The 24,105-nt window shown below is 38.9% G+C and overlaps 1 protein-coding gene across 1 annotated transcript in view; it reads left to right on the top strand.

Annotated features, from left to right (window-relative positions):
• SLC6A11 (solute carrier family 6 member 11) overlaps positions 1-23,806 on the top strand; it is a gene marked incomplete at its 3' end in the record, with an annotated part of 94,508 nt that extends 70,702 nt beyond the window's left edge. Inside the window, exons 8-15 of the mRNA XM_082768504.1 lie at positions 1,729-1,832; positions 7,612-7,736; positions 9,955-10,067; positions 11,450-11,587; positions 19,233-19,335; positions 20,173-20,273; positions 21,598-21,768; positions 23,654-23,806. Coding sequence (XP_082624630.1) covers positions 1,729-1,832; positions 7,612-7,736; positions 9,955-10,067; positions 11,450-11,587; positions 19,233-19,335; positions 20,173-20,273; positions 21,598-21,768; positions 23,654-23,806 — 1,008 coding nt within the window. The remainder of the gene's footprint in view (positions 1-1,728; positions 1,833-7,611; positions 7,737-9,954; positions 10,068-11,449; positions 11,588-19,232; positions 19,336-20,172; positions 20,274-21,597; positions 21,769-23,653) is intronic.
• Positions 23,807-24,105: the final 299 nt, after the last annotated feature.

The raw sequence follows: 24,105 nt of genomic DNA on the forward strand, positions 1-24,105 counted from the left end.
CTCAAGCAGCTCTAGAGTTTCTCACTTCGGAATACAATTCCACTTTGCCCCCATTTCCACTAGTACTTACTGTCCCAGGAATAATCAGACTTTGTGGAGCTGGCCTGTGCCAACAGGAAAGGCTAATGCTCATCTAAGTGCCATACAATGCACCACAACAATACGGTGTGTAAAAACTGAAACGGAAGGAAACAGCAGATTCTACGTCTGCTGATCCAGTTTCCTAGCTTTTGTTTGTGCTTAAGAAGACCGTGCATTTTCAGTTGACCTATGCTACTTACAGCTTTTTGGGAGCTTCCAATCTTGTTAAAAAGCCTGTCTGTCAAAAGGCTTTTTCTCTGTGCAGTTTTTCCCTTACCAAGTGGTGAAACTTTGAGATGTAATCAGCTGTATCTTATTCAGTATGACAGCAATGAAACCATTTAAGACACTGATGCAAATCAAATCTGATGTTAATGTTATTCCTAAACAGAAACACCCTCAATTGTTCCAGAAACCAAAGACTCACTTGATCACATGTAAAACAAACACATCCCCTTCATACGTTTATGAGTATTGTATTACCATTAGTACAGTCATGAAATCATTACCTGAGTGGAATTTTATTTTCTTGCTGTCTCAGAGTCAGAGTAGCAATTGGCTACATAGCTATTGCCTCTGGTTATCAGTCAGACAATGCTTTGTTAGTTCTCTGAAAAGCACTTTGGTTGCTCTGCTTTAAAAAGCAACTTACAGAGCTCAATCATCGCAGGAAACCAGGAGGTGGAATTTATTGTATTGGAAATAGCGCAGCTGTGTAGCTGTGGCTTCTTCACATCACTCTCATGATGAAATCAGGAGTTAAAAGATATTCACCTCCAGTAGTAACACACCCAGATTTTAGTGGAACGCTTGATGAAATAAACTGTTTCACTGAGGTGTTTTTGAAACTAAAAAAAATTATATTAATTTTTTGTGGTTGCTGTGAAGATAATAATTGTGTTGTGTCAGTTTGTGCTTTTTTTTCCTTCTCTTTTTTCTTATTTGTGATTTAGTGTTTTCATCAGTTTGGGATATAAATGTTGCTATACTGGTAATTATAAATTTATTTACTTGATGAGCTCTACAGAACTTATATTCTTTAACTGTACAATGACTGGAACAACTATGTCCTGCTGCTTAACTGTGGCCATTAATTATTGAAAACAAAACAAAACAAAAACACCCAAACAAACAACAACAACCACCTTTCCCTGGATAAATTGGTTTCTCTTTCCCCAGCTCATCTTAATTTGTATATTATCTATAAATGGCATATTTTAAAGTGTTCCTTCATGGTAAATTTTTATATCTGAATAAAAAAAAAAAAAAAACGATTGAGTGAGAATGAGATAAATGCAGCTGACTCTGTTTAGCAGACAATTACTAACACCTTATAGTGAACACCTTATAGTGGTAATAGAACCATTGGAGACTTTTACTTGATGATGTTCTTCTCTGAAAGTCTGTCTCTTTCTGCCTTAGGTTAGTTTGACTACGTAAAGACAATCTGAGATGTTTCTTGTTTATACCTTTAGGAAGGAGAGGGGAATTTAACTCACAGTATATATTGCTTTTCAGGTTGCGATTTACAAAAGGGTTACAAGGTACTATTGCCCTGTATAGCGGCCTCTGCAAATTTGTGGTCAGTATACAAGTAACTATGATTCCTTATTGAGCTCTTTTAACTACTCCATTTCTTTTCCTCAGGTTTGGGTTGATGCTGGTACACAGATATTTTTCTCTTATGCAATCTGCTTGGGGTGCTTGACAGCTCTGGGAAGTTACAACAACTATAATAACAACTGCTACAGGTAATATCTTCTACACATTACTTTATAGCTTCACTCTGAAGTATTTCCCTTTTCCTTCAGCCACTTGCATGAGGAATCATAAGCACAGGCACATATTTTCATTGAACAGAGACCTGTAATACTTTCTTTATATTTTTTTCAGTACTCTTTTCTAAATTTTGGTGGTTTTACCCCTTTGATCACATCTGACCCTTGCGCAGCCATGTCACTCAGTACACACACATATGTGTATAGTATACTGAATTCCACACATTGTATGTATGCTGTATTTGATTGTATAATGTATATCAGTTTAAAAAAAAAAAAAAAAAAGTTATATGAAAAATTGTTATCAAAACTCACCCTAGTTTGGACTGTGTTCTGAATGTTATTTTTTCCATAGTTTACTAGCTCCTAGATAGGCCACAGTAGAAAATGATAGCATGTCATTTCTAGTCTTTATAGAAATCAGTAAGGAAATTGCTAATGACTTCAGCAGGTTTTAATCTTTTCTGAATCAGTCAAAAAGATATGACTCTAACACAAAGTTCCCATTTGATTTTACTGGCACAGGCAGGAAAATGAACACTATGTTTTTCCTCTGGCATTTGTAGTTATTGAATTAGCTTTCTTACTGTTAACAGCCTCTAATACATGTACAAGACAGTACATGATAGTTTGAATGTACTGACTCCATTATGATAGACAGAGAATTAAATTTTCATTTTTCTCTAAAGGAAATAATAATATAGCCCCAAAGCCAAAGCAAAATAAATAAATGGGGTTGGAATTTAAATTCTTAGTTATAATTTTACCTGGAGAGTTTAGGAGCCAGTTTTAGAAAATGTGTTCACTATCTTAGCAACAATTTGCTCTTCTGCCAGAGAAACAGCAAACAGTAGGATCCTGCAGAGAAAGAGAGAGCTGGGAGACTAGAAACCACAGGCACAAATGTATCCACCAGCTGAATGGCTGCAAAACTATCCAGGAACAATTAAGGGTACTCTGCTATCTAATCATGCAAAGTAACTCAGCAGCGGCACAAGTTATTGTTTTACATGGCTACGAGTGCCAAAATTCCAAATGTCTTGCTGCATTAAGTAGTGGAAATCGCATAGAGTATTCCAACAATACTGATTGACGTTATTTTCAGAATAATGATAAAGCTCCAACAGAGGGTAGTGAATGCCCCTAAGGAACGGTGGGCAATGGGAGTTTTCCCTAATTAGTGTAAACGATGCTGATCTACTTAAGGCTACTCTTTTTTTGTTGTTGTTGTTATTTTATCTTATTTTTATTTCTCTCCAGTTGTATCATGTCTAAAAAACTACTCTGTCACTTCCTCAAGGATGGCAGTAGTCTTTTTGCAATGGTTTTGAAACTTTTTACAAAAAGCAGGAGTTTTGATGTGTGACTGGGAGAACTTAGACAATTTTTCTTCTTCTCCTCTGACCCTGACAGTATAGCTTGGCATCTCTGTAAAATAGATCAGCAGCTCACTTTTAAAGCTCATGGACAAGATGCTGCAACCAAATATTTATTTATTTTTCTGAATGCGGTCTTCACAATTCCTTTAACAAAGTGTTTTCACAAAAAAATAGAACAGATTTTATGGTGTCACAAAGTAAGATTCTTCATAAAACTGAAGAAACAAGTGAGACAGAAGCTAACTGCAGAAAGCAGCTGATTTAAACAGGGGTGTTAACAGAGCAAGCTGTACAAAACAGCTATGCAGCCTTTTCTTTACAGTGGAAAGTGGAATTAAACTTATATTCTAACTAACACTTAAAAAAAAAAAAAAAAAAAAAAAAGGAAAACCAGGCCATGGATTTGTCTTCAGAAATACCTGCAGTGTAATTGTCTGGTTGTAACATGCGCTTCCACTCTTTTTGCACTCTGAGATTTTTTTTTTTCCTAAGGGTAAGTTTCAGAAGAAAATAATGACATGATGTATTTTAGTGGGAAAAAGGGGTGTTTTCATTAGCAACCCGATCTAGGTCATTAATATTATAAGTTAATTGCAAACAAGTCACTGCACATCTTTAAATAAGAAATTAAGTTTTATTGTTTTTACTAATCTTTCTTTGTAATGCTTTAAGACAGTGAGAAAATTACGAGGCCAAATCCTCTCTGGGTTTACAACAGTTTATATCAATAGTGCCTCTTAAGAAAAGATGAAAACAGTCAGTAAAGTCCACTGGCAATGTTCTCCATATATTAAAAAAAAAAAAAAAAAAAAAAAAGAGGTGTACTTATGTTTCCTCTAATTTTTAGCAAGCTAAGAAATCCTAACCCATTTAAACCTTAAGGGAAGGATTCTGTAACTTCCCACTCCCTCAACAGACAGAAGAGGAAACTATTCTTGTTCCTGCTTCATGTTTTCTGTATTTGCAGAACTAATCTAGCTCCCTGCCGGACAGTGGTCAGTTCCCCATCAGGGAAAACACTGATTTCACAACACCACTCCTTGCACCTGAGGAAGACAGTTTTTACATACGAGCTCTTGTACAATTCATGGGGCATCTGCCTCACTTCTGCTGCATTGCAGAAGACAAATGAATAATTTCACATACTGTCAACGAATGGACAAAATTTTGGGAAAAAAATTATATATATATATATATATATGGCCTTGATCAAGCTTCCAGTCTAAGAGGAAAAGAGGAATGGGAATTGGCCATCAGGGAATCCATAAAGGCAAGGAAGTGACTGGAAGCATGCAAAGGAAGGCAGAATGAATTTCCAGCATTATCCAGGCTGTCAGGCAGGGAGAGGATAAATTGAATTATGCCTTGAATTATTCAGGTGATCGTCAAGACATTCATTTGGAAGAATGTGAAGTTTTCATAAAAATTTGACGATTTCCATTCATTTGAAATGCACTTGGGCTTCAGTCAGGCTCTGATGTCTTCCTATCAAGGATACTTATAAAAAATTGATGGAAAAGCAGTTATACTTTGTGTTTTCCTTCCAATGTTTCCTGAGCACTTGCTTCCAAAAATTCATTGGTTTCTGAATCAATGAATCCAATTCAAACTGGAGGCTATATTTTTATTAGGATGGGAAACACTATTACATTCCCAGAGACTGAAGTCTTTGGCCTATTACTGTCCAACTGGGGAACAAAATAGTGGAGCTGTGACTGTGTTTTGTTAATAGATACCTCACTAACTGGAGATGGTAAAAATCCCATTAGGTTCACTTTTGCCCATTTCCCTTGAGAAACGTGTGCCTACCTGTAACTATTTTGTTCCAAACCAACCTCATGGAAACGTGGGTCATGTATCTTCCCTGTGAGTGCAGAAATGGCTGTGGTCCTCTTGTTACTTTCTGAGATGATCTAGTTACCCATGACTGTCCAGCTTAAACCACCTGGGCCTTGCTTCCCCCACAAGGATGCAGCAGCACCCACCAGGTGCTCTAAAGATTTGCAGGGAGCAACATGTCTCCAACTCAGCCTTTTTTCTCATAGGCAGGAACCAGCAGCTCTCAGAAGTCCTGTACCACACCACTCACCAGAAAAAATATTGTGGTGGTTGGACTGCATTTAAAGCCTGGGATTTATGTAAAATCTTATTTGCAGAAAACTGGCTGTTCCAAATGGAAGCATTGCACAAATGTTGAGCAGTTAGATCGACCCCTTTAAAATAGCATCTTTTTTTTTTTTTTTTTTAATTGACAAAGATAACATCTTTTTGATGTCTTTTATTGAGAATATTTCATTACGTTTAGTCTTAATTTCTCAGCATTGAACTGACTGATTTCTTAGGTGAGATAGATTGGGGTGATAATCTCTCTAGGTTTATTTATTCAGTGCTGAAATACATGGAGAAGAATGGTTAGGAAGGTGAGTCTTTTCCTTGTTTGATTTCTCTGCAAAGTGCAAAGGACACAGTGCTCCCCATTTTTTCTTTTAGATTGTAGTTTTGCTTTAAAACATTTACAATGCATGACTAGCCTGTCTGTCCACAACTACAGGAAGAAATTTCATATGAAAATCAACTTTTAAAAGTTAGAACTCTGCTTTCTGAATTTTTAAGAAGGTATTTTAAAAGACCTATTTAACTCTGTTAATAACTGAACAGTGAAGGAGAGGGCCCATGCATGAAAGGAGTGTGAAGATCACTGGACTTCTCTGCATCCACATCTTAATCTACAAACTCTTTCTCATTTCTGTACCGGTTTGGGCAATTAGTAGATGGTATGCCATACAGAAAAGGTTTTCTATGAAATGGATATGAAAGCATAAAAACATTCTTAAAATAATCATCAAAATTAATTGTAGGTAAGGTGTGAAGAGAGAGAGCCAAAGCCTCCCACGGCCCAAGAGCCCTAGTTCAGCACTCACTTTGCAGTACTGAAATGTATACCTGCTTCCTGCCATTTAGAGTGTATGTGCCTGATGCTAAGGTGAGTCCAAGTCAGTAAAGGAGGAGCTTTGAACAGATGTGGGAGGCAATTTGGGGCCCGTTAGTGAAGGAATTAGATGCTGGAACTGGTTGCCCACTTCTGACTTAAGGAACAGATGAGATAAATTTACAGTATAAAAATACCAAACTAAACAAGCAATAATGCAGAAAGATTGCCAAATAGGTTTGGTCAGAGTATACAACAGGACTTGAAAGATATGAATTATGTCTTTGATTCTCAAGAAGTCACTGCAACTCTATGAGAAATATGATAATTGTTATTTAAGACACGGATTCAGAACCTGTTAGATTTTTCAGGGTTATTTCTTCTCATAGACAGCTTGCATGAAAACTTTCTTCAGAGCTGTAGTAGGAAGGGAATAAACCAGGCTAAGGAGTAGGCTTTACAGAACTAGAGGCTTGGCTTGTGTTTCAGTGTTTTAGATTCCAAATTCATTTTCAGACATCTAGGTTAGATCATTACTTTCCCAAGTACACAGCTGTCTCTTGTAGCAAACTGTCTTAAACTGTCATAATAAATCATCCCCATATCCTCATCTGACAAGCCTGAAGTGCTGTTTGAAAGCAGGATAAACAATGATATTTCACAGAGCTCTGGGTAATGATCATACCTTTCTCCAACAATACTTTCCCCTTATTTTAACATGACTTACTATTGTGAAATTTCAAATCTAGATAAAGAATTATTTCTTCACTTTGGCCTCGTAATTACCATTGTAGGATTGTAATTGTCATGTGTAGGATACATGTCTGGGAGACAGCGTCTCTGCCCATTCTCTTTGCTTACTTCCGAGACACTTAGGAACATACAAAGTTCTTAGAATTTGTATGCTGTTTTTTATTACTATGACTTCTAAAAAAAAAAAAAAAAGAGTTTTTAAAGCAAACCAGGATTGTATTTTTGTATAGATACATATTGCCATTGTACTGTACTTGGGGTAGTATTAGCTAAGATCTAATCATAGGATTTTTTTCCAGGGAACAAATTACTAATAATTTTATGTAGCTTATAAATTTATTTATGTCCTCTGTAGTATGTTATTACAACTACTGAAGAAAAATTGTTATTAATCCAATTTTTACATTCTATTTGACTGTGCTTTTTTAAAGATTCTGTTGAAAAGCAGTGAGTGCGTAGAAACAGGTTTGCAATTCAGCCAGTTAAAATACAAGCAGAAGTATTATAAAGGTATCTTCCTGCAGATGCTTATGCCTGCCTGATTTCTTTCAGGCATACTATCATTTGGCAGCTTTTTCAGAGCTTAATGTCCATTCCTGCAGCTTGGGGTTCTATTAATTGTATGGCTCAGTACATGAAAGAAACCCAGGCTCTGGAGATCAACTGCAGTATTTCTTATTTATATTTTCAGAGACTGCATCATGCTCTGCTGCTTGAACAGTGGCACAAGCTTTGTTGCTGGTTTTGCTATCTTTTCAGTTCTTGGATTTATGGCTTATGAACAAGGTGTGCCCATTGCAGAAGTGGCAGAATCAGGTAAGTTCCAAAAGCGGTTTTCTGAATGAACAAAAAATGTCCAAAGGCTGCTGTCAGAATAGTTAGTCTGTGCAGTATCTCATGGATAAGTTAACTGTTTTGCAGAAATTTTGACAAAATTCCTCTTAAATATCGGTTACTTAATTCATTAGAATAATTCTATGTGAAGAGTTATTAACTATTTTTAGTGATACATTTATGTGTGAGTAACGTTAATATTGTTGTGCAGAGCACCGAACTCATTAGGTTAATGAGCTATTGTAACACAAACTTAGTCCAGCTGAACATCCAGCAGTTTATATTACTCATTTATGCCCCTTGAGTGTTATATCCTCATGAAAGAAGTATTTATTTTCCTTTAAGTGAGACAGACCTGAATCCATGAAAATGTATGTAATTCTGAGAAACAAATAAGACGAAGCTTTTAAAGTAATGACAAACGAGATCTTTAGGATAAATCTTTGGAAGTCCTCTCAAGTCTTGCTTAACACATAACATCCAGCTACATATCTCTAGACTGCTAATGCCATCTCCTAATGTCAGTAAGTTTTTCTCCCAGCTCTACATGAAATTAACCATCCAACTTCACATACCATCACCTGAAGTTAAGCACCTAATGAAAGTTAATTGATCTGTATTATCTTTGTGGGCACGACACCTTTAAACATCACTTAAAACCCAAGAGAACAAAAAGAAAAGCCCAGAAAGAAAAGCAGCATAATGGTTAACTGTTGAGAAGGAGAAATGGTTCTCAGGAATTTAGTCAAGGTTAGCAGGAAAACTACAAAGCAACTAAAGCTTTCATGATACTGTCATGGAAAATATTTCTCTTTCTCTAAAGTGCTTGCTTTATACTATTACTGAAACTGTATAGAAAAAGGTTAGAAGACTACATCAACCCCGGAAATTATGGGAACTTGTAAACACCGAATTAAATGAAAAAGCAGTAATATATTGACAGGTCTTCACTGAAGTTATTGAAGCAGGAGCACTTCTATCAGCCTTCTGAATCTACCTTTATATTCCTGTTTCAAAAGCTGACTAACTTCAAGAAAAGCTTCTATAGCATAAGAATTTGCAGCATCTGAAAAGTGAGCAAAGGTAAATGAATGGGAAAAGTATGAGCTAGGAGAGATGGCAGTTTAGTATATTTGAGAGGTTACAAATGATGCTGCAAAAATATCCAATTTTAAAGATTTATGTAAATATACAGCTTATAAATGAATGTTATGTACCCACAGCAGCACTCAGAAATTGAGAGAAGATTAGGAACAATCAAGTAGGCAATTGGCTCGTATCATGTATGGCTTCCAAGATGCAGCTTCCACTGACTGTGTTCTTGAACAAAATGTTGGACACAGTGCTGCCTTAGGAAGAAAAAAAAAAAAAAAAAACAGATTTCAGAATGTGTTAATGAGTTAGACAACACACTGTTATTTATTCAGGCATAGGAGTCTTGTACATCCACACAAAGAAACAGAACGTAAGGCACAGTGATGTCTTAGCAGAAGTCTTGACCTTCATTTGGACATCATTCGGACATTTCATCATTTGGACAGGATGTAGGCAGAGCTGATGTGCCAAGCAAGTCTTTATTTCTGAGTAGCCTTTTCACCAAATATTTAAATGAATATTTGTCCCTAGTTGATCGTGGCCAGCAGCTAAGCACCCACACTGACAATCACTTCTTTGCCCACCCAAGTGTGATGTGGGGGAAAATAGGAAGAGAAAAAGTGAGAAAAATTGTTTGTAGGTCAAGATAAAGACAGCTTAATAACTGAAGGAAAGATGAGTAAAAAACAACTGATGCAAAAACAATTACCCCCTCCCATGAGCAGACTGATGCTCAGCCATTCTCTGAGCAAAGGCCACCTTGGAAGACAGCTCCCACATTCTTCTTCTTCTACCCCAGGTTTTCTTGCTGATCATGACATTACATGGTATGGAATGTTTCTTTAGCCAATTTGAGTTGGCTGTTCAGCTGTGTCTCCTCCCAGCCTCTTGCCAAGCACACTTGCTAGGGGCAGGCAGAGTGGGAAAACAAGAAAGACTTGATGCTGTACATGCACTGCTCAGTAGTAGCCAAAACATTGGTGTTAGCAAAGTTGTTCTAGCCACAATCTGAAATGCAGAACTATATAGACTGCTGGGAAGACACTGTCCCAGCCAGACCCAGTACACAAGTATAAACTGTTTACTTTGTTTTCTTCCTTTTCAGGACCAGGACTTGCATTCATTGCTTACCCTAAAGCTGTTACGATGATGCCTCTTTCTCCCCTGTGGGCAACTCTGTTCTTCATGATGCTCATATTCCTTGGATTAGATAGTCAGGTATGAAACAAACACTATTCAAATATTTGGTCAGATTCCCTAGCATGTGTGTATCACCAACCTTAAATAGCATTTAACCTGATGAAATAATGAACCATAACTTACTTTGTTGCTTAAAACCATTGACTCAAGTTCCTTATTTAAATCTTATTTATATGATAGTAGAGATTCCTTTATCTTATTGAGATCATTGATTCAGCCTGACTACAGTTTCCACTGTTAACATGGAAATCAGTTTGAACTTTAATATGGGTGATTGAAGTTCACAATTCAGTAGAATGTCAGTGTGTAATCCTTTCCAGTTTTTAAAGCACTTTGCAAAGAATTTTGAAACCAAGTATCAGACAATGTTAACATAATTTCACATGGTGTGTTCATACTTCAAGATGCCACAGCAAGAAATGTGGCAGTAAAGTGACAGCATAGAAATCCTTCCTATGTGACCATAAAATTTGTGAATATTATTTGATGAAAAATATGAAGTGGTTGACATTTTTAGTACGCAGCTCAGCTCTCTGTGTGATTTGTTTCACAAACTGTATGACTATATCCTGTAAAATAAATATCACCAGTGTTTATTTTGCATGACATTTCCAATCATTAAAATACAGGTTTTAATAACTTTTCTTTTTTCCAACATAACAAATTTTATCAAAAGTCTGAAAATGAGCAATTTCTGAATCCTACTCTTGAATGTTTCAATGACAGTCTTTGTATTGTTTACTTGGGGGCATTCATTTTGGTGGCTATTTTAGAAACTTTGCAACAGAGCCCTGAGCCAGGTGCTCAGGTCTCCAGCTTTCTGGTGATTTTTAAAGTTAGCAAGAATGTTCATCCCCTCCTTCATTAGATGTATTTGGCTCAGGCACCTAATAACTTTATGGAACTTCTCTCTTCTGTAAAATGGAAAGAACTTCTCCAAACAACCAACCAATAACAAAAACCCTGCCACAGCTCATTTAGCATTGCTTGAAAGTGCATAGAACTGCACATCGTTCCTCTGAGAAATGAAAGTGCAGGATGCTTTGAATGAAATTCTGCTGCAGTCATGCAAAAGTCATACATCATATAAGTCCCATTCAAGCAATATTTGAAAGATATGAATTTTATGTAATCCATCTGCTACAGGGCAAAACAATTCTGATATAATAGAAGTGGCTTCAACTATTTGAATTTGGTTGTGGACTGGAAATCCGTAGCTGTGGGCTTTTTAATTCTGAAATGATGTTCCTCTCAGTTTGAGCTTACAGTATCCTCAGGGATCATTCAGTCTTTCTCTCTGATGAGAACATAAAAGGATATTTGAAGTGTTTTGTAGCAAATCCGAATCCCAAGAGCAGATGAGACATATTTTATTTGTACTTTTTTGTCATTTGTTCTAGTTCGTGTGTGTTGAAAGTCTCGTGACAGCTGTTGTAGATATGTACCCAAAGATTTTCCGAAGGGGTTACAGAAGAGAACTGTTGATTCTTGGACTTTCCATTGTGTCGTATTTCATTGGTCTGATAATGTTGACTGAGGTAAGATGTGCTTTGTTGAATTCCTGCAGACAAAAACAAATGTGTGTCTGCTTATAAGCATGACAAATAAAACACATGAATATTTGCCATAGACAAATTGTGCTGTCAGGAATATGACTACAGAATTCTTGAGAAACTGTTCTCACCTGCTTCATGATATTTGAAATGTATCCTCAATTTTTCTGCTGAGCTTAGGAAGTATCTTATTTGAAGTTATATAGCAAAGGATATTCCATCTGCTTTACACCAGCCAAACAGGTATCTTGGTCATGGTTTCAGCTGACTTATTCTGGGCAGACCAGTCTGAAAATGTCTTAGATGAATAAATCGGTGAACGTGATGAAGTGAAAAAAGAAAGATAAAATATCTTTGATTTTAATATCTCCAGGTAAATCAATACAGTCCATTTCTGAGCATAAATTGCTTTGGTATGATGGTAACAGGAAAAAAATATATATATTATGGGCTTTAAACTAGAGTCGAAGGGGGAAGGGGCTAAAACCAGGCGCGCCGGTGAAGACCTAAGGGATGGTACGCTAGAATCAGAGGGGCTGTGTGCCAGTGGGGTCCTTTGGTCAGATCCACAAGGTGCTAAGTGTAAGGAGACGCACCTGAAGTGCTTTTACACAAACGCACGCAGTATGAGGAATAAAATAGATGAGCTAGAAGTCCTGGCCCAGTCCCGCAACTACGACATCATCGGCATAAGCGAAACCTGGTGGGATGAGTCCTGTGACTGGGGTGTTGCGATAGATGGTTACAGGCTCTTCAGGAGGGACAGGCAGGGTAGGCGAGGTGGTGGGGTGGCGATGTATGTGAAGCAGGGGCTGGACTGTGTGGAACTTCAGGTCGGCGATGGCAAAGTTGAGAGCCTCTGGGTAAGGATCAAGGGACGAACGAATAAAGGGGATGTCGTTGTGGGAGTCTATTACAGACCGCCTGGCCAGGATGATAGCGCCAATAAATTATTCTTTACAGAACTAAGAGAGGCCTCGAGATTAACTCCCCTTGTCCTTATGGGGGACTTCAACTTGCCGGACGTTAACTGGGAGTGCCACACGGCTGACACGAGCAAGTCCAGGAGGTTCATGAAGCACCTAGATGATAACTTCTTGGTACAGGTGCTAACGGAGCCAACTAGGAAAGGTGCCCTCCTAGACCTGCTGCTAGAAAACAGAGAGGGTCTGGTGGGAGATGTGGTGATTGGTGGCCGCCTCGGTCATAGCGACCATGAAGTGGTTGAGTTCAAAATTTATGGTGACAGAAGGAAAAGTGCCACCAAAACCTCATCCCTAGATATGGGGAAAGCGGACTTCAGGCTGCTCAGGGAACTAGTCAGTAAGGTCCCCTGGGAAACTGCTCTTGAAGGCCTCGATGTCCACCAGTGCTGGTCACTCTTTAAGCGATGCCTCCTAGAAGCACAAGATAAGGCAATTCCAAAATATCGCAAGTCAGGCAGGCGGGGCTGGAGGCCGGCGTGGCTGACCAGGAATGTTCTAATGGAGATTAGGCGGAAACAGAGAGTGTTTCGCTACTGGAAGGAGGGCCAGGCGTCATGGAAAGAATACAGGGATGCTGTTCGTGTTTGTAGGGAGAAAGTTCGAGTGGCCAAAGCACAGCTAGAGTTGAAGCTGGCTGTGTCTGTGAGAGAAAATAAAAAGGGTTTTTTTAGATATGTAAATGGAAAAAGGAGAACTAAAGAATACATAGGGCCGCTCCTTGATAGGGAAGGTCTCCTCACAGATGATGACGTAGGCAAAGCAGAGACGCTTAACGCCGCCTTTGCCTCTGTCTTCAATGCCGATGATGGGCTTCGGGACCCAGGGTGCCCTGAGCTGGAGGACCAGGACGGTGGGGATGACAAACTCCCAACTGACCCTGAACGTGTGCGGGATTTGCTACTCCACCTGGATCCCTACAAGTCCATGGGTCCGGATGGGATTCATCCCCGGGTGCTGAAAGAGCTGGCGGATGTCATCGCGGAACCTCTATCAATTATTTTTCAACGATCCTGGGAATTTGGAGAGGTCCCGGTAGACTGGAAGCTGGCAAATGTTGTGCCAATTTTCAAGAAGGGTCAGAAAGAAGACCCTAGCAATTACAGGCCTGTCAGTCTCACGTCAGTGCCTGGTAAAATCATGGAGAAGTTGGTTCTCGGACTTATTGAGGCGCACCTGGGGGACAAAGCAGTCATTGGTCCCAGCCAGCATGGGTTTGTGAAGGGTAGGTCCTGCCTAACTAACCTGATTTCCTTTTATGATAAGATCACCCGTATGGTGGACCAAGGGAAACCAGCTGATGTGATTTTTTTGGACTTCAGCAGGGCTTTTGACACGGTTTCCCATAGGATCCTACTGGACAAAATGTCCACCATACAGCTAAATAAAAACATCATACGATGGGTGAGCAATTGGCTAACGGGCAGGGCCCAAAGGGTTATGGTAAATTGGGCTGCATCAGGCTGGCGGGCGGTCACCAGTGGGGTCCCTCAAGGCTCCATTTTAGGGCCGGTACTTTTCAATATTTTTATAAACGATCTGGATGTAGGAATAGAGGGTATTTTGAGCAAGTTTGCTGATGACACCAAACTTGGAGGAGTTGTGGACTCAAATGAGGGCGTAAAGGCCTTGCAGAGGGATCTGGACAGGTTGGAGAGCTGGGCGATCACCAACCGCATGAAGTTCAATAAGAGCAAGTGCCGGGTCCTGCACCTGGGACGGGGAAACCCTGGCTGCACGTACAGACTGGGCGATGAGACGCTGGAGAGCAGCCTAGAAGAGAGGGATCTGGGGGTCGTGGTAGACAGCAAGTTGAATATGAGCCAGCAGTGTGCCCTGGCAGCCAGGAGGGCCAATCGTATCCTGGGGTGCATCAAGCACGGCATCGCTAGTAGGTCAAGGGAGGTGATTGTCCCGCTCTACTCTGCGCTGGTGCGGCCTCACCTCGAGTACTGTGTGCAGTTCTGGGCACCACAGTATAAAAAGGACATGAAACTGTTGGAAAGTGTCCAGAGGAGGGCTACGAAGATGGTGAAAGGCCTGGAGGGGAAGACGTACGAGGAACGGCTGAGGTCACTGGGCCTGTTCAGCCTGGAGAAGAGGAGGCTGAGGGGGGACCTCATCGCAGTCTACAACTTCCTCGTAAGGGGGTGTCAAGAGGCAGGAGACCTTTTCTCCATTAACGCCAGTGACAGGACCCGCGGGAACGGGGTTAAGCTGAGGCAGGGGAAATTTAGGCTGGACGTCAGGAGGGGGTTCTTCACAGAGAGGGTGGTTGCACACTGGAACAGGCTCCCCAGGGAAGTGGTCACTGCACCGAGCCTGTCTGAATTTAAGAAGAGATTGGACTGTGAACTTAGGCACATGGTCTGAACTTTTGGGTAGACCTGTGCAGTGTCAAGAGTTGGACTTGATGATCCTTAAGGGTCCCTTCCAACTCAGGATATTCTATGATTCTATATATATATTTTTTTCAAACAAACAAGGGTGTTTGCTTTGGGGTGTTGTAAGCCAAAATGTCTGAAGGTGTTAGTCCATCCCATTAATACAGGATACGTGTCTGCAATTACTGTGTTTGGAGCCCAGGTAGGGGACGGACTGTGGGATCCTTTACTACTTGGTGTGAGTTTAGTCTTGCTGCTCGGTGCTTGCTTTACAGAGTGACTTGTATAAACAGTCTTCTGCTCCTTCAATTTATCCTCTTAAAACAACCATCAGACAGGCAGAGTCCACACTCTCCTCTGCTTGCTGTGCCATTAGAACCTCCCTGCACCAGGGAGAGAGGCAAAGAAAAGAGCTGCATGTCTGATGAGCTGTGGAATTAAATGCCAGAGGAATGTGTGTCTGAGGAAGCCTTACTGTCTTAACTGTGAAGGGCCACAATGTGTCTCTGTTGTACAGCAATCTTGGCAGGGTTTCCCAGTGAAGCAGATTCCCAGGGTTTCATCAGCTCATCTGGGGTCACTTACACTTGCTCTATAGACAGTCCTTAGACCTTGCTTTGGTACCAAAAAAAAAGAACAAATTTCATCTGAAAAAGACATTAGGCAATTGTAGACATGTTAATCTGTTGTCCTTGGTACAAACTATGTTTCTTAGATGTTTCCAGAGAGGTATTTGCAGATGAGAGATGGGAATACACCCATGAGTGAACAAGGTAATAGTCCCACTGAAATATTCTGTATGATTCTGGTTCAGACTGGGACAACGTGCAAAACAAGAGCAGGGAGCCATAATCCTGGGAGTGCAGCGCTGATTGTACCTGTGACTAGAGAAATGCTGGAAATGAAGGGTACACATATGCTTTCTGTAAGCATGTCATAAAGGTAGCAGCAAGTATAAACATGAATCATTCTGCAAATAGAATGGCTCCTTCTCTCTCATCCCCAAGCCAGGGTGTATGAGCCAGCCATGAATAATTACAGGCTGAAAATTAGGAAAGGATTTCTATCCACCAGAACAGTGAGGTTCTGGGAGTTTTTCCAAGAACAACAGTTATAACTGGCTTTGTACTGGAATTCAGATTGCCAGTCAGTTTGTGAAAGGTATTATGTGATTTTTCCCGTTGAGAACAAAGGACTTGACAAAAGTTGATTAAGAATTTCTTCCAGATGTGTGTCCCTGTAATCTGGGCATCGGAGCAGAACAGAGACCAATTTGCTTGTAATTATTCTTGCTTTCAGTAAGATAAATCATCTTTGCTATGTAAAATAAGAAAATTTTGGAATAATTCCTCCCACAGTCTGCATGTTAAGCAGAGCAGTGAGAGATGCATTATCAAGATGTACAGGTTCAGAAATATGAGCATGAAGAATTAAGAGAAAGTAAGGTATGCAAAATGGCAGGACTATTGTTCCAGGAATTTTGCAGAAGTGTTTTTCTTACAATGTATTGCTTTGGTTAATCTCTAAGCTTCCAGTCTGCTCAGATATTTGCTGAACCTCACAGTGAGCTTTTTGCAGTAAAGATTACGACTTGCTAGATTTTGGAACGTAGCCAGCTGGCAGAGGCAGCACTACAAACTAAAAGCAAATGCAGCTAATAATCAAAAAAGCATCCACGTTAGGAGCAAGGAAAAAAAAATCACATGTAATAAAAAAAATTGACTTCAATATTTTTATTCTGGCCTGAGAAGGTGTGCTGTGTCTGGCTGGGATGGAGTTGACTTTCACTGTAGCAGCACAGTGCTGTGCTCTGCGCGTGTAGCTAGAACAGCACTGGTATCACTCCAGTGTTATGTCTGCTGCTGAGCAGTGCTGGCACCACATCAGTACTCCCTCCAGCCCCCTAGAGCCAACAGGCTGGGGGTGGGCAAGTGTTGGGGAGGGGACGTCACCAGGGCAGCTGACCTTAACTGACCAAAGGGCTATTCCATGCCATATGGAATGAAATAAAAGCAATAAAATGTGGGAAAGGGGAAGGAGAGTTGGGGGCGGGGGCTCTCTTAGTTGAAGCATCTGTCCTCCCAAACAACCGCTACGCATGTTGAGGCCCTGCATCCAAGAACGTGACCAAATATCTCTCGCTGATAGGAAGTAGAGAGTAATGGCTTTTCTCTCTCTGTGCTTCCGCATGGCCTTTGCTTTTTTTTTTTTTTTTTCCTCCCCTCTTCCTTTTCCTGTTAATTAAATCATCCTTACCTCAAACCTTGAACCCTTTGTGTTCTCCCCTTTCCTGTTTGAGGAGGCAGAGTGAGAGAGCAACTGTGGTGGAGCTTGGCTGTCCACCTGAGTAAAACCACCATAGAAGACTGATATTCCACAGTGCTTTTACTACAACTTTTTGTTTGAATGGTGACCAAATTCAAGGGGAACCTTAAAGGACAGATATACTTTTTTTTTTTTTTTCTCTGTAGTACTAGAGAGATATAATATGTTATTGAGAGAAGTGACTTACATGTATGTACATCATCAGTGAGGCAATCTAGATATCTATGATCCCATACTGAAATGACACACTAGAGGAGAACACTCCGTTCTGTGCTACTTCAACAAGGCATCAAAGCGTTATGCATGAGGGAGATTTCCAAGGGATATGTATCCCTTGTCCTCTTTTGTTTTTCTAAATAAACAATCCTGGATTTTTCTTCAGGCTTTGGATTATTCATAAAATATGTTTTTCCTTAAAGAAAAACTTTTTCATTCAGACATATGGTCGTTTCCTACCTATGCAGCAGAGGTTTTGCCAGATGCTTGCTTGGACATCAATGCAATTTTATATACAATTACTTTAGAACATTCGTATGTGCAAGAAGATTTAGATAGTATGTCAAATTTAAAGAGTCCACCTTAATGTACCTTCACTTAGTTAATGCTGAGACAAAACAAAACAACAACAACAAAAAGAAACAAACAAACAAGTAAATCCTAGATATTGTTTTTTGATTTAGTTTTCTCTGTTTTTAGAGTTCCCTTCCATTTTCAGAAAATTGTCTGAAATGTAATAGATCATGTGTACTACTCAAATAGCATTATATTTCAACTGGAGAGACGATCTCAAGTCTCTATTTCCTTCATATAGCTTTCTGCAAAGAGGGAAGTCTTAAGTTTCCTTTCTATTGAAATGATCTGTGAAACTCCTCATTATTATTTCAATATTGAAAGCATATGTGATAAGAGATTAATCTTGGGGAAAAAAAAAAAAAAGGAAGAAAAAAGAGAAGAAAAGAATTGTCTCTGATAGATTTGACAACTGAAATAAATGAGTCATAGTCAAACAGTAAGGAAGTGGAGGATGTCTTGGATAAGCATATATACCTTTTTCATATTGGTTTGTACTAGGGCACCACTGAGGGCAGAAAACTACAGGACCATTGATAGCATATTATGCATTGTGTATGGATTCCATGCTTGCTTTGGATGCTGATTAGTTTTGGTTGATCTCCTTTTTGGAACTGCACATGTTGCTACTTAAAGTCACTTGGTGAACAATATTTAGCTTGTTAGGAAAACTTTAAAAGAAAAAGCTGCTTGAAGCTTGCCTGGAATTAGGATGTTTATTATTTCATGTTTTGTCAAAAAACATTGACTCACTTAAGTAATGCAGATGAAAGTCCATGAGTTATATTCAAACTTTACATTCGAGCTTACTCATTTTACAGTCCCTATGCCAATGGAGATTGATCCTAGTAGATATAGATTTTGCCTTCTTTCCCTACATTTGCACTTACTAGTGCATTTTGCACCTACTAATGCATTTACACATTGGTAGCACAGATATTAAAACAAATAAGCAAAAGCCCTGCATCTTTATGTGCAGTCTTCTGGAGATCAAAATCACCCACCATTATCTACAGTTTAATATGATAACAAATGAAGTTAAAAATAAAAATGTAAGGAGGTGAGAGAGTGTTTTGGAACAAGTGAAATGTAGGCCTGTGCATTCCAGTAATTACTACTTTAAAGCAAATATTCAGCTGGCATAGGGAATCATCTTAAGTGTTATGGAAGGAAAGATCCTTCACATTCATCCACTGAAAAATGAATATTCTGTGTTCAAGAAGGAGCCAACTGTAGTAGGAACATTGCCAGAGGAAACAACAGATTGACTGTGTAATTAAAGACACATTTGCTGTGAAATATTTGTACCATTGCCAACATGACATTTCAGTTTTATTTTTTTGTCCTTTTTCTGTTTCTGTCTTTCAGGGTGGGATGTACGTCTTTCAGTTATTTGACTCGTATGCAGCTAGTGGCATGTGCCTTCTTTTTGTTGCCATATTTGAATGTGTCTGCATAGGCTGGGTTTATGGTGAGTTGCTAAAAATTGTTGTCATTTTCAGTTTTTATGAAAGCTTTCTGTTTGCACAAAAACAATGTGAAGGCCTTGTACTCTTATGCAGTAGGGCCCTCCACACTCCTGTGTTCTGCTACAAGCCAGGAATATGTTTTTCTTCCACTCTAATGAGGAGAGTGCAATGGACATTTTTCTTGCTCCTTCCAGGACTGACCTTCACATTCCTCCACCACAGAAATCCTCAGCTGCCTTAGAAATTAGGGGTGGCAATAAGTCTTTCTTCTCTCACGAAGTGTCTCTGCAGGACATGTTCCCTTCTACTTCTGACATGCACAAATAAATCCAGGGGACTTGGAGTTCATTTCTCATTAACACAAAAGGGGCATAGTAACGTTCCTAGATCTGCTGCTTCTGTCAGCAAAGTCAGGGGAAAGCCACCAAAGTTCTGGGTATGTTCAAGGTGCATCATCAAACCTTTATTTGCATACAAAAGACTAACAATTTTACTATGTAAAGCAATGTATGAACTTCAGATCACACATGACCCTGGCTATTTAAGGATTCACATATGGGCTTGTAGCATATATAATATTCAACTGGGCCTGCTCAAACTGTTACTGACCAGAAGCAGTTTCTGACTGCCCACTCCTACTCAGACACATATAGGCAGCAACCTCTGCCAGAAGTATGGAGCAAAAGACAGAGAGATGTATGTGAGAGAAAGAGATGGCTTCTTTGATCTCTGAAACTCTGCCAGAACCCACATTTTTGTCTGTTCTGTTTTAAATGCTGACCTGTATAATCTCTTGCATGTACATTTTACATCTTCTTTTGATTTGCTTTTTGGGGCAGGCAGCAATCGCTTTTATGACAACATTGAGGATATGATTGGGTACAAACCACTAACATTGATTAAATGGTGCTGGATGGTCTTAACTCCAGGTATTTGTGCAGTAAGTACAGAATATCTCAGTAACTTGTTTTAGACATAACGAAGGTTTTCTGTGCATAATTTTAGAAACTTGTTGCTGCTAATAGTTCACAACAGTAGAGTAAAATGCCTATTGATTTACAACATATGTTTTAATTCAAAAATACTCTGCAGGATGTGTATAAAAACATTAAATTTATGTGTTCTGTGAATTGTGAGAAATATTTGCATATATGATAATAGGGGAAAAAAAAATAAAAAAATAAAAACCTCAGAAGCCTACGTGAACATTTGCCGATACAAGAGAGGTTTTTCCTCACTGCTTTGGTAATATACCTTGTGTCTACTAGGTATAACTCAAGATCCTCCAAACTTACACATTTTACTTGCCACTCCAGCCTCCTGTTTCCTTCCCTCTGTGGATGACTAGACATTTTTCAAAGACATATTTTTCCTTCAAGCTTAAGTAGTAGAAGAGGCCAAGGAATATCTCATATGTGTGAAGAAGGTGAAGGAAGAAGCTAGGAGTACTGGTGCCCATTGTGGCGCTCTGCTGTGGCTACATAACGAAGACAAAATTGCAAAAGGAGCATAACCAAATTGCCCATAAATTTGATCCACAAATGCTTGAGTATTAGATAGTAAAACCTTCCAGTTGTCCCACGGATAGCAAGGTGCATTGGGACAGCTGGAGATCCAGGTTCACTTGAGCTCCGTCACTTACTCTGTTTGCAAAGCTGGGGAAATTGCTGACTAATTTTCTCCAACTCTGAAAATAAATTAATATCATTTGCTCCTGTGCATTCTTGTCAAGACTTTGGAGAATAGTATATGGTAACTTTTCTGTATTACATAAACTTAAACGGTCCAAACTTCTTAATTATATACCTGTTGAATTTAAACAGATATATTAGAGCTTTTGAGAGGATGAAAGATTTGGTGTGCAGAACTGCAGATACAGACAGTGGATTAAAGCAACTTTGACGATTTTGGCTTTCCTCATTCATCATGACTGGTTGGAGAGAACGCAGCTAATTACAGCTGGTTCATGGTAGCAAAACTTAATCTTTCCTGACCATGTACTGTTTGCCATCAAAGTGCAGGTTTTATTGTCATTGAGAGGTAAATAGGATTTAAACTTGAAAGGTTGTTCATTTCAGCAGAATGAGCTGAGACATGTTAGCTCAGCTGTACATAAAAGAATACATTACTGTGTATTTTTTCTCTGTAAAGCTTACCTCTGCTTCCCAGCTTTAGGTAGACTGTCCTTGACAAAACAGTCATTTTCTTGTTAAATTCACAGTGTTGTTTAAAATACTACTAATATGTTTCTCTGTTTATTTCAGGGAATCTTCATTTTCTTCCTGGTGAAATACAAGCCTCTGAAATATAACAATGTATATACATACCCTGACTGGGGCTATGGCATAGGGTGGATGATGGCTCTCTCTTCCATGATCTGCATCCCTTTGTGGATCTGCATTAAGCTGTGGAAGGCAGAAGGCACTTTCATAGAGGTGAGATTTTCAGATTAGCAATACTGAAAAAAGAAGTTGGGAGGGAATTCTCATTTGCTTGAGACTAAGCACAGTTTAATCGCAAAGTCAATGCCTTTATCTAAGGTAAGATCCACATACCTGTTCCAGTGGTAGCTTGGTGTCATCACTTGTGAACAGAGGCATCTGTATTCTTTCTGTTTTCTTCTGAATTTCCTAATTTTTTTTTCTGTCTTCATTGGCCTGTGGTAGCTAACCAATACTCTAACTTTAAGGTGCTTTTTTCCTTTTCCTGCTCCATTTGTAGCTTAAAAGTCTTTGACATTAGCTAAATCCCTCAAGAAGATCTGTACCAGCCTTTCAGTTGAGTCAGCTTTCTTTCTGTGGTTTTGGTAACTGATGTTTGTGCCAACAAAATTTTTCACCAGGAGCTGGGTAGCAAACACTTGCATATGTTTTCTGGACAGTTTTCTTGATTACAGTTCTCTACATGAGAAATGGAGTCAAAAAGAAATATTCGGTATAATTTACTAAAATTTAGTATCAGGTTATTTCAGGTCTAGGCTAAGATTAAGATTATTAATTATAAGATACTTTCTCAAAAGACAGAGAAGATGGCTATAACCAAAGAAACAAGAATATAACTCTTTTTTGGCTGTTTGGGATTTCTCATATTCCAGAAAAGCAATCTCTTACATGGTTCTCTTACATGGAGTTCCTTGGAATACTGGGCAATGAAAGTAGGTATCCCACCACTACCTCCTTCTGTTTCAGTATGGAAGTCTCTTCCATGCTTCCTAAGTCTTTTCAATATTCTATAGGATACTCCCAAAATACAGAACAAGATGATAAGAATTTCTTTTTAAGTGTTTGGGGTTTATCTGGCACCTTTGAACGATCTTTCTCACAACATATACCCACACTTGCTAGATCATTCTCCATTCAGAACCAACGGGTATGACATCTGAATATATCTGACTATATCTCCACGTAATAGTCATTGTTTTCTTGAGTGGAGAAGGTGAAAGATGTTATTTATTGTGCTGGCTGATTGCAGTCCATATTGAAATGAATCCACTGAGCTGATTAAATATGGCCTAAGAAATCTTTACTGTGAGTATATAAACATTAAATACATTGCACATAGTAAAGTTTTCTTAGTGTGTTCTTAAAGGAAGCTTGTATAAATCTTAACATTAAATACTTCCTTAATGTTAATGCCTCAGTGCCTCACTCCATCTCTGCAAGTAGATAGGCTTTGTCTATAGATTTTTGTTTTGCATAGCCTTATCATCTGAAGACATTTCAGGACTGCAGACGTTTCATGCTCTTTTCCGTACATGAATATTACAAGGTATTTGTTGCAGCTGTTGTTGTGTTGTTGTTTCAATTACAGATGGGAGTTTCTCAGGAAGCCAGCTTCCTGCAACATCTCTGCTCCCCAAGCTGTAAACAGCAACATTGCTACTGATGTTATTTCTAGAAAATAGGAAGTTCTCAGTTGAACGCATGTATATATTTTTTTTTCTTTATTGTAGCCTAACACAATACTGCCTTGGCATTATCTTATTTTTTTTCAGTGTATATGCTTTGACTACCATGAGAAACAAAATGTACACATATAGCAGGCCTCACCTGGAGCATTTTGCTGAGTTTATTCATGGAAGGAACTGTTACTCTAAATCAGCATGAAAATTTACTTTGACTTTGTTTTCACCTTCATTCTCTATTCTTTAGTCTGGTGTGATGGGAAGAGAACTGTATGGCATACAGTTTTATGGATGGATCTAACAGGGAAATGAGAAGAAGCCAACATGCAGAAGAAAGGAGTTTTGTAGTCAATCTATTTAGGAAATGCATGTCTGCAAGAAAAAGATAATGATTTCCATTTTCTTGAATTTTGCAGAAATTCAGGAAGTTGATTACACCTAGCTCGGATCTGAAAATGAGAGGGAAACTTGGAGGAAGATCCTACATTGCTGCAATAAATGACTGCGACGCCAAACTGAAAGGAGATGGCACCATTTCAGCCATTACAGAAAAGGAGACACATTTCTGAAAGAACTATTTTTTTGTATAAAAATAAATAAATTCACTTAATTATAGAGGCTGGCTTGTTTTGCACAAAATTTTATTAACCAGTTAATTTTAAAGTGAAAATTGTATACTTGTTTAAAAGTGATTTTTAAAAAATTACTATATAAGCAATGACTATGTAAAAGAAAAAGAAATAGTATTATATGGTATGTTAGTGATGACTTCTTTTAATATGGTAATTTCAGTAAATGTTTTTTAGAATTTAGAGGGACCTGTAAAATGTGTGTAAAGCTTTTCTACTTAGATTTCCAGCAGATGTGA

The sequence above is a fragment of the Aythya marila genome, assembly GCF_965140915.1.
Source record: "Aythya marila genome assembly, chromosome: 10".
Taxonomy (NCBI): Eukaryota; Metazoa; Chordata; class Aves; order Anseriformes; family Anatidae; genus Aythya; species Aythya marila.